Here is an 8,857-nt window from a genome sequence, read left to right as displayed (position 1 = left end):
TTTTCCACATCACACACACTCAAAAGGAGGAAGACGCGACAGTTTTTCTCCTGAAAACACAGACTGGAAGGGTAGGGATGGATCCCTGTGGGTGGATTCGGTGACATACAGGATATTTTCAGCTCCTTCCTGGCACACAGTGAAAGAGAAAACACAAAGGAAAAGAACCATCCTGGTAACCCAACAAACAAAACACTCATTTAATTTCCACCCGGAGCTTACACCAGGAAATGGAATCCTAACGGAGTTGTGAAATTGCAACAGTGTATTTGCAGAGAAGCTGAGGGGAAGGGGGATGGATGCGTGGTGCCAGCGGCGCTGAGCGCTCAGGTGAGTCCGGCGGAGACGTAGCCCAGGATCTGCACGGTGCTGGGGTAGCTCTTGCGCATGCCCATGCAGCGCTCCTGGTCGATGAACAGCGAGTTGTTCTTGACCACCAGGTCGTGCTCCAGGACCCCCTTGGAGCGCACCAGCATCTGCAGCATGTCCTCGGAGGCGCGCAGGCACTGGTGCAGGTTCCGCAGCGTCTCGTTGATCTCGTTGACCTCTTGGACGAGGCTGGGAAACAGCAGAACCCCGTCAGAGCCCCCCGGGGGTGGTGCCCACCCAGAGGGCCCCCCGGGCACAGGATTCCCCCATCAGCACACCCGGGCTGACTCCCACAGCCATGCCCCTTGCCCTGTCACTCCCTGCCTGTATAAAAGCCCCTCTCCCTCCTTTTCCTAAGCCCCCCTAGGGTGCTGGAGGGCCACAGCAGGGAGAGCCAGAGGTTTATCCTCCAAAACTCAGCACAAGCAGCACCTGGGCTGGGACACCTGCTCAGTGCTTTAGGTTCAACCAGGGCACTTATGGAAGGAATATTTAGGGGAAAAAAGCCATTTTGTCATGCAGAGATGCTCCTAGTGCCCCCCCCGGGCCCTGGCAGCCCGGCCTCACCGGAGCTGGGCGGCGTCCCGGCACAGCTCCACGTTGGGTCTCCTCGTGCGCTCGTCCAGCCGGGTCTGAGCCACCTTCAGCTGAACCTCTTTGTCCCTTATGGTCTTCTGGATGACTTGGATCTTGGTCTCGAGCTGGAAGATTTCCTGCCGTGTCTGGGGTGAAACGAACACAGGGATCAATGAAAAGGTAACTTCTCAAGTGATCACATCATTCCCTTCTCTCCTGCCTGTGCAGGAAAAAACCTGAGTTCAATAAACAGCCCCTGGGCTCAGGGCGCTCTTGCTCTGCCACATCAAAGCCCAGATCCGGCAGAGTTTTCAGGGAAAATCTCTTTGCTCTTGCTGCCACATCAGAGGAGAGTAAGGAGCAGAGGAGGTTTAGGAGCAGTGACGGATCTCTTGAATTACCAGCTTCCCAAAATTGCTGCTTGCAAGAATGGATCATCCATCAGCTAATACAGGGAAAGGTCTTAATGTCTCCTCATTTAAGGACAGGCCATCATCCCCTAGTGCCGCAAACTTCACCAGTCTGAGCCCTTCCCAGGAAGCTTCCCACGAGTCCCAGAGGTCCAAGCCAGGTCCCATCACCGCTCCCCTCCCGTGCCTGGCAGGGAGCCCACGGACAGCCGGCCGTCCCTCGGGCGGGCAGGGCGGGTACCTTGGCCAGGTGTGTCTGGATCTTGCTCTTGGCGTTGGCGATCTCGGTGATGCGGCTGGTGAAGGCGTCGTTGACCTTGCTGAACTGGCGCCACATCTCGTCGGCCGTGCCCATCAGGAGGCTCTCGGTGCTGGCGCGCAGCTTGGCCGAGGTCGCGCGCGCGCTCTGCGAGCGGAAGATGTTGTTGTCCGTGAACCTGGCCCACGTCTCCGGCACCGAGACCCTGCGGGGGGAGAGCACAGCCCGTGGGAATTAAACTGCAGGAAGTGAAACACCTGGACCCCGCTTGTTTGAGATCTATCAAATGAGGCTGGACCCTGCATGTTTGATGATTTATCAAATGAGCCTGGACCCCGCTTGTTTAATAATATTTATCAAATGAGGCTGGACCCTACTTGTTTAATTATATTTATCAAATGAGGGCTGGACCCCACTTGTTTAATGATATTTATCAAATGAGGCTGGACCTCACTTGTTTGATGATATTTATCAGATGAGGCTGGACCCCACTTGTTTGATGATATTTATCAAATGAGTGCGTGCCACAAAGACAACTGGAGAAAGTTCAGACAAACAATAGATTCTCCCATAAAAAAGAGATTCCAACCCGAGCTCCTGTTTACACCTTCCTTTGAGGCATTAAGTGCCAAGGAGCTCCCAGCCTCACAAGGACACACAGATCAGAGTTCAGTCAATTCCTTTTGCTCACAGCCCATCTCAGTCTCCCACTAAACTGAACGAGCTTTAGATCCCACTCCATTCCCTGTCTGTGCATTTGGGATGAAGTTCCTGCCTGTGCAATAGTCCAGAACAAGGTCAACAAAAGACTTAAATACCACATAAGCTCCATTTAAAACCTGCTGATTCTCGGCACATTTTACCCCCCTCTGAATTTCAGCCTCGATCCTTTGCAATCCATTTGCCTGTCTAAATATGTCTGAGCTCTACTGTGAATAATTATTCAAACTACTAGAAAAATTGTCTCAATCTGTGCCTCTCCAAAAAATTCATGGTTTGTGTGAGCAGATTTATTCTCTCAGCCCTTTGCCACTTGGACGTCTCTCTGAGAGTGCTGGGTTAGGTCACTGTTCATTAACTGCAAAGCCAAAGCTGAATTCCTGGCACCCAAAAGCAGCAGAACCCTATCCCAGGACCACGCTCTCATTTCTTGATTTTCTGGGTCATTTCAGCTCCCTGCCAGGCCCTCTCCATACAGAGGTGAGCCCCCAGACTTCCCATCAGTGAGGAGCACTCAGGCAAGCACTGAGACATCTCTGAAAATATGCACGAACTTAATGAGCCGTGCAGAGATGCTGGGCTGAATTCGTTTGCAGGCTGAGCTCTGAGCCCTGATCTAATGTTTAATTAGGCTGGGCTCACTTTTGCCCGCCGGGTGTTCAGCATCCAGCTGAGAGCAGAGGGTTCTTCTCCCCCCAGAGAGCCCCGAGGGAAGCCACCCCTGGAGGTGGTGTCTCCGGAGGGATGGATGTGCCTCCAGAGAGGGCTGGGCACTGCCAGCTCCCTGCTCTGTGCCTGCCGGGCCCCGTGCTCACGTGGCATCGATCCTCTCCACGCCCTTGAAGAAGTGGATGCCTCTGGAGGTGTTCTTCAGCTGGTAGCACTTGTTGTCGATGTGGTGGCCCAGCTGCTTGTCAGCCAGGTCCTTCTCCAGCTCCTGCCGGGCCTCCTTGTTGCACCTGGAGCACACGAGCAGCAGCCCGGTCGGGATGGAGCCGTGGGATGGTTCTGTGCCCATCCCGCTCCCCTCAGCCCCACTGTGCTCCCGCAGCATCCCTGCATCAGCCTGCAGGGTCCGAACCCGCAGGGATGTGCTGGGGCACAGCTGCAGCTGCACAGCAGCCCTGCAGCAAGCCCCGAGCCCTCCTTACATGATCTGGGCGTTCACCGTGTCCAGGCACTGCTGCAGCCTCTCCCGGCAGGACCTGATGATCTTGATTTCCTGGGCAAAGGAAACCCCATCAGCATCGGTGCTCAGACATCCTGGGCACTCCTGCCCTGGGGGCACACACCAGGAATTCCCCTTCCCCCAGAGCAAGCACAGAGGGCAGGAGGAGACCCCAGCCCCAGGACACCCCCCTGTGCCAGCCCCAGCCCTAGGGCACCCACCTGTGCAGCTGAGCCAGCCAGGGCCAGGGCGGGGACAGGAGGGGGCTGTGACCATGGCCAGAGCCTCTGAAATCACTTTCAGGGTGGTTTCCCAAGTTTTTCTCTTGACATCAATGGCCAGGGCTGCATCCTGCCCTGGCATGAACGGGCACAGCGCTGCCCTGGGCCAGCAGTGCCACACGTGCCCGTCCCCAGTCCCAGGGCGTTTTCCTCCCCACAAGAAATCCCATCCATACGGGACAAGGGGACTTTGGTGCAAAGCTGGTTTAGGGGTTTTCAGATTTAGGGGTTTTCAGCTCTAGGCAGGGTTCAGCTCCCCTGGGGAAGGCTCCTGCTGCTCTCAGCTCCCTTGGTCCAGCACAAGCCTATTGCACCCACGAGGGTTTCCAGAGACAGGTGATCCAAACCCAGGGACTTTCAATCCCTCCTGTCTGCAGGAGCCAGCTGAAAGCACAGCCTAAATGCATCCCAAACATTAAAAAACCCAAATGGCATTATGGAGATACCAGCTCTGATAATTTTCCTAAACCCTCATGAGCTTTAAACTAATATTTTAATTTTTCAGGGCCTGACTCATAACAAAAGATCTTCTGAGAGAGCAGTGGCTTCACAGGCCCAGGGGCTGCAATTTCCTTCCCAGTTTTGTGAGGCTTTTGCAGTGATTATATTTCGCTGTACCCTGCATTAGGATCCCATTTGCTGTGCCATGATTGCTTTTAATTCATGATTGAAAGCAGCTTAGATAAAGGCAGGCAGGAGTGCAGGTTTTTATGATTTCTATCAAATCCATTGCCTGAGCACACTGTGACAGTCCTGCTGCAGCCACTCTGCCCTGAGCAAAGCAGAGCTGGGCAAGTGTAATTAATATCTTTTATTAGCCCAACTAATAGAGCAGGGGAAAGCAGACGAGCTGTCAGGCACACCCTGCCCTTTCCATGTGTGTGTAAAATACAGAATGTGCAACAGGTACAGATCATACAAATAAAGAGAGATCTGTGCAGGCAGGGCTCAGAAAGGCAGGATCACCTCACCAATATACAGAGAGTGTGACAGGTACAGATCACACAGATAAAAAGAGATCTGTGCAGGAGGGCTCAGAAAGGCAGGACCATCTCACAGGCTCCCCAGAGAAGGTCGGAGGACCCTGATATGCCACCCAAACCCAGCTCCTTTCCACCTCTTCCTTCCTCCCCCACGGACACGCTGCTGGGGGGGAACACCAGCCCCTGCCCCAGCAGCCTGGGGGGGTTGAGGAATTGGGCACCACAGCAGCGCTGAAGAGCCAGTGAGGGAACAGGGCTGCCAGGCTTGTTTAGGGGAGTTTAGGCAGAACTGGCTTTGTCACAGGATGGGTATTGCAAACTCACAGTGATGAGCTGTTTCTCCACGTCATCACTGACCAGGTCGATGCCCATCCTCTTCTCCCGATTGAGCAAACACTTGTGAGCGACCTGGTGGGGACATGTGGTGGCATCAGCGCTGGCTGCAGGGACAGGGCTCCCTGCAGGGGCTGTGCCCGTGTCAGGGAATGCAGGAAAAGAAAATGCAGGTGGGCACAGGGTGGCAGCCTGGAGGAAGCTGCCCGAGGCAGCTGGGTTAGGTGACAACAGCAGCCGAGTGCCACACCAGCACGGAACCAAAGGGACAGAGCCCTCGTGTCCCCGGCCACCACAGCGGAGCGCAGGGACCCGTGCCAGGCCCGGTGTGGACCTCCCCAGAGCCTCGTAGTAAGACATGGGCTTTTGTGTCCCAAGCCAGGATTTTGGATACAGAATTATCTGGTTAAACAAACACTGCAGTGATGTGCTCAGCGTGTGCTGGAGGGGGATGCAGCAGATGCAGGGGATTTGTTTATCACTGACTCAACTAATGGGCTCTTCTTGAAACCTTTCCAACGTTACAGGGCTGGGATGGACTTTATGAGAGGTTTGAGTGGCTGCAGCTGTTTGGGCTGGGGTTGCAAGGTCCCTACCTGGAAGGGGCCCTCGGTGTCGGCCAGGGCTCTCTCCAGCCGTTTCTGCATGTCCATCAGGGAGTTGGTCTCCCTGATCATGGCATCCAGCTCGATGCAGAGCTCGGACTTCCAATACTCTATGTCATTGATGCGCTCTCCCAGGTTCTTGGTGCTCTCCCCTTGGGTCCTCTTGGCCTGCTGGTACACGTCCTTGATGGTGCGGGTCAGGTCGGCGCGCAGGCGCTCCGCGTTGTGCCGCGTGGTCTCCGACTCCTTGTAGTTGGTCAGGTTGGACCTGTGCCAGTCGTCCAGCGTGTGCCGGGTGAAGACCCCGTTGGGTCTCTCGGAAATAAAAGGAATGATCTTGGTGGGGGGGAGCCCTGGGAAGCTCTCGGTGAGGGGAGACAAGGTGGGGTTGAGGGCAGCTGCTTTGTAGTAGGAGTTGGGCATCCATGGCATGCTGAAGCTCTCGGAGTGATAGGGAATGCGGTTCCTGTAGCCGCCGGCCACGGTGTTGGCTGCTGGCAGGACCCTGGGAGGCGGTGGCCGTGGCTGGTTAAACTTGGCTTTCAGGGGATAGCCATAGAGTTCCATCCTGGAATGCTGCTGGTGCGGGTCCTGCACAAAGGGGGCACAGGAAAACCTCGCTCAGAAAGTTCCTGTCCTTGTGGTACCTCTTACAGCAACACCCGACCTGTGATGGGACCAGCCCTGCCCAGGGCACCCACACAGCCCCATAATCTCCTGAATGCAAATCCCCTCTGACAGCATCCCAGGGATTTGGATAGGGAGGGATTTGAGACCAACTTTGCTGTTGGTATCTTGTGTCAGGTCTTGAAATGAGGAGAGAAACAAATCATGACTGCTGAGGAGGATGAAAGATCTTATACCTTTGTTTTCCTTAATCTCTTATTTCCCATTATTCCTTCATTTTCCCTGTCAATCTAATTATCTCCCCTGGGAGGGTGGGCAGGCCCTGGCACAGGTGCCCAGAGCAGCTGTGGCTGCCCCTGGATCTCTGGCAGTGCCCAAGGCCAGGCTGGACACTGGGGCTGGGAGCACCTGGGACAGTGGGAGGTGTCCCTGGGACAGTGGGAGGTGTCCCTGCCATGGCAGGGGTGGTCCCTTCCAACCCAGGCCAGCGAGTCTCATCCCAGGACCTAGCCTGGCCCAGGCTTTGGGATGGGCAGAGGGACACTCACACCCCGAACTCAGCACAAAAGCTTTCCCAGGTGTGACTGGCTCTGAGTCACCTCGGCAGAACTGAGGAGGAGAGGTCTGTGCTCAGCTCCAACAAAGTTCCCACCAACCAGTCCCCCCAGCCCTTTGTCCCTGCTGGGGACAGGCCACTGCCATTCCCTGCCTCTCTGTCCCTTATTTACCCGGGGAGCAGCACTTGGAGAGCGGGGGATGCTTTCCCTGTCTCCCACCCTGCAAACAAATCCTTCCCCTTTAGACACTGACAGACAAGTGTTTGAGACGGAAAGAACCTTGGGAATGCACTGGGTTACTTTTCCAGCCCTTCCAGCTGCAGCGAACACCCCTGGCACGCCAGGCTGAGCGCTGCCAGCTGCCCTGGGCGCGGGCACAGTGGGCTGGGCACCGCGAGTACCGGCCGTGCGGGGCGTCCCTCGGCGGGCACAGCTCCCCGCGGCTCCAGGGGCCAGCTCAGGCCCGGGGGCACCCGGGGGTGCTGCTGCTCATCACTGCCGGCTCCGCGGGGCCCGTTGCCATGGCCGTGCCCGGGGGTTCCGTGGGCAGCAGCCGCGTTCTGGTGGCTCTGTGACACCGGCCGGGCTCTGTGACCCGGCCTGGCCATTGAGCCGCCCTGGAATGGCCGCAGCACTGCTGGCTCTGGCCTGGCAGCCGGCAGGGATGCTGGGATGAGTCCAGGCACCCCAGCTCACCCAAGGGGGTCTCTCTGCCCAGCTTCTGGAACACAGCCAGCTCTGCTTGGCAGCTTCCGCATCTCACCTTCTCCAAAGGGATACTTTCATTTTCTTCATTTCCCGGCTGTGTCCACAGCTTATCGTGGACCCAGGCTGGTGTTTCTGTCCTCTCACAGCCCCAGTTTCTCCTGATTGTCCCAACTCCTGCAGCTGCAGGCTGGGACTGCACCGGGAGCTTTCCCGGGTCCTGCTGACCCCTGGCCACCCTCCTGAGCTGGCCTCCGGGGCAGCTCTGCCTCTGGCCAAAGAGTGACAGAAAATGGAGCCCAAAGTGCTTGGTGTACACAAAGTGCAGCACATCTTCATTTCACATCTTCATTTCACTTCATTCCAAACACACGTCCTGCCTCCGCCAGGGGAGGAATCAGCCCCACCAACCTGAAACAAAACATTCAGCCCATCAGCTGGTTTTTGTGCAGCCAAAGCAGATAAATGATGGCAGTGAAGGCCTGCCAAGCCCTGTCCCCAGCAGGACACCCAGCCACCCTGGGAGCAGCCCAGCTCCCCGCTCCTTGCACGCTCCCAGCCCTGCTCTCACGCCCTGCCCGTGGCTAATTCTGTTCAGATGAATCACTGCCCAGCCAGGGACACCACTAATTGTGGGAGGCAACCCCAGGGCTCTGGAAGCATTTGCTAAATTAGGCAATAATAATTCGATAAAGTTGTAAAAGGCCCAGGGCTGCTCTGTGCAGCCCAGGCAGGACCTTCCGGGGCAGAGGGACAGTGGGGACATCACGGGGGGCCAAGCTTTGGCCCCACCAGAATCACAGAATGCCCCGAGCTGGGAGGGACCCACAAGGATCCCTGGGGACCCCTGGCCCTGCCCAGAGCCCACCAACCCCACCCTGGGCATCCCTGGATGTCCAAAGGCTCCTGGAGCTCTGGCAGCCTCGGGGCCGTGCCCATTCCCTGGGCAGTGCCAGCAGCCTCTGGGGCAGAACCTGTTCCTAGAATCCAACCTGGACCTCCTCTCACACATCCTAAAAGCTGCAAAGAGAAGAATTGGCACAGGTAACACAAATACCACAAGTGACTCTCAAGTAGCTGCCAAGTGCACAGTCTGTGATCTCAAAATCCCAAACCTGAGTGCCCCAGGGAATTGGACAGGCTGTTTACACCACCACCATTTATTGGAGTAATTAAACCTGGTTCCTTAATTCTGACTACAACTCCAACAGCTGCAACACCACTAAAATTACAAACTGTCCCCACCCAGTTGTGCTGGGGCACA

General features: G+C 56.3%; 1 protein-coding gene across 1 annotated transcript; it reads right to left on the bottom strand.

The window, feature by feature from the left end:
* Nucleotides 1–296: 296 nt before the first annotated feature.
* TEKT3 (tektin 3) lies at nucleotides 297–7,161 on the bottom strand. Its single transcript, XM_041468624.1, has 8 exons — nucleotides 7,142–7,161; nucleotides 5,696–6,295; nucleotides 5,091–5,174; nucleotides 3,486–3,556; nucleotides 3,150–3,293; nucleotides 1,597–1,819; nucleotides 937–1,091; nucleotides 297–558 (listed from the first exon to the last, which is right to left on the bottom strand). Exons 2-8 carry the CDS (start codon nucleotides 6,269–6,271, stop codon nucleotides 327–329), a joined length of 1,485 nt encoding a protein of 494 aa, XP_041324558.1. The 5' UTR covers nucleotides 6,272–6,295; nucleotides 7,142–7,161; the 3' UTR covers nucleotides 297–326.
* Nucleotides 7,162–8,857: the final 1,696 nt, after the last annotated feature.

This window comes from Pyrgilauda ruficollis, unplaced genomic scaffold, assembly GCF_017590135.1.
Source record: "Pyrgilauda ruficollis isolate IOZ18807 unplaced genomic scaffold, ASM1759013v1 scaffold222, whole genome shotgun sequence".
NCBI lineage: Eukaryota > Metazoa > Chordata > Aves > Passeriformes > Passeridae > Pyrgilauda > Pyrgilauda ruficollis.
Note: the sequence above shows the minus strand (reverse complement) of the source record. Positions and strands in the feature narration are given on the sequence as shown.

What these genes read in the sequence shown, in the direction of transcription:
- TEKT3 (XM_041468624.1), bottom strand. Translation starts at nt 6,271, where the DNA reads ATGGAACTCTATGGCTATCCCCTGAAAGCCAAGTTTAACCAGCCACGG. An exon ending in TGGAGAAACAGCTCATCACT is followed by an intron (nt 3,557 to 5,090) that starts GTGAGTTTGCAA and finishes TCCTTTGCCCAG; the next exon opens with GAAATCAAGATCATCAGGTC. An exon ending in GTGGAGAGGATCGATGCCAC is followed by an intron (nt 1,820 to 3,149) that starts GTGAGCACGGGG and finishes CTCCCCCCGCAG; the next exon opens with GGTCTCGGTGCCGGAGACGT.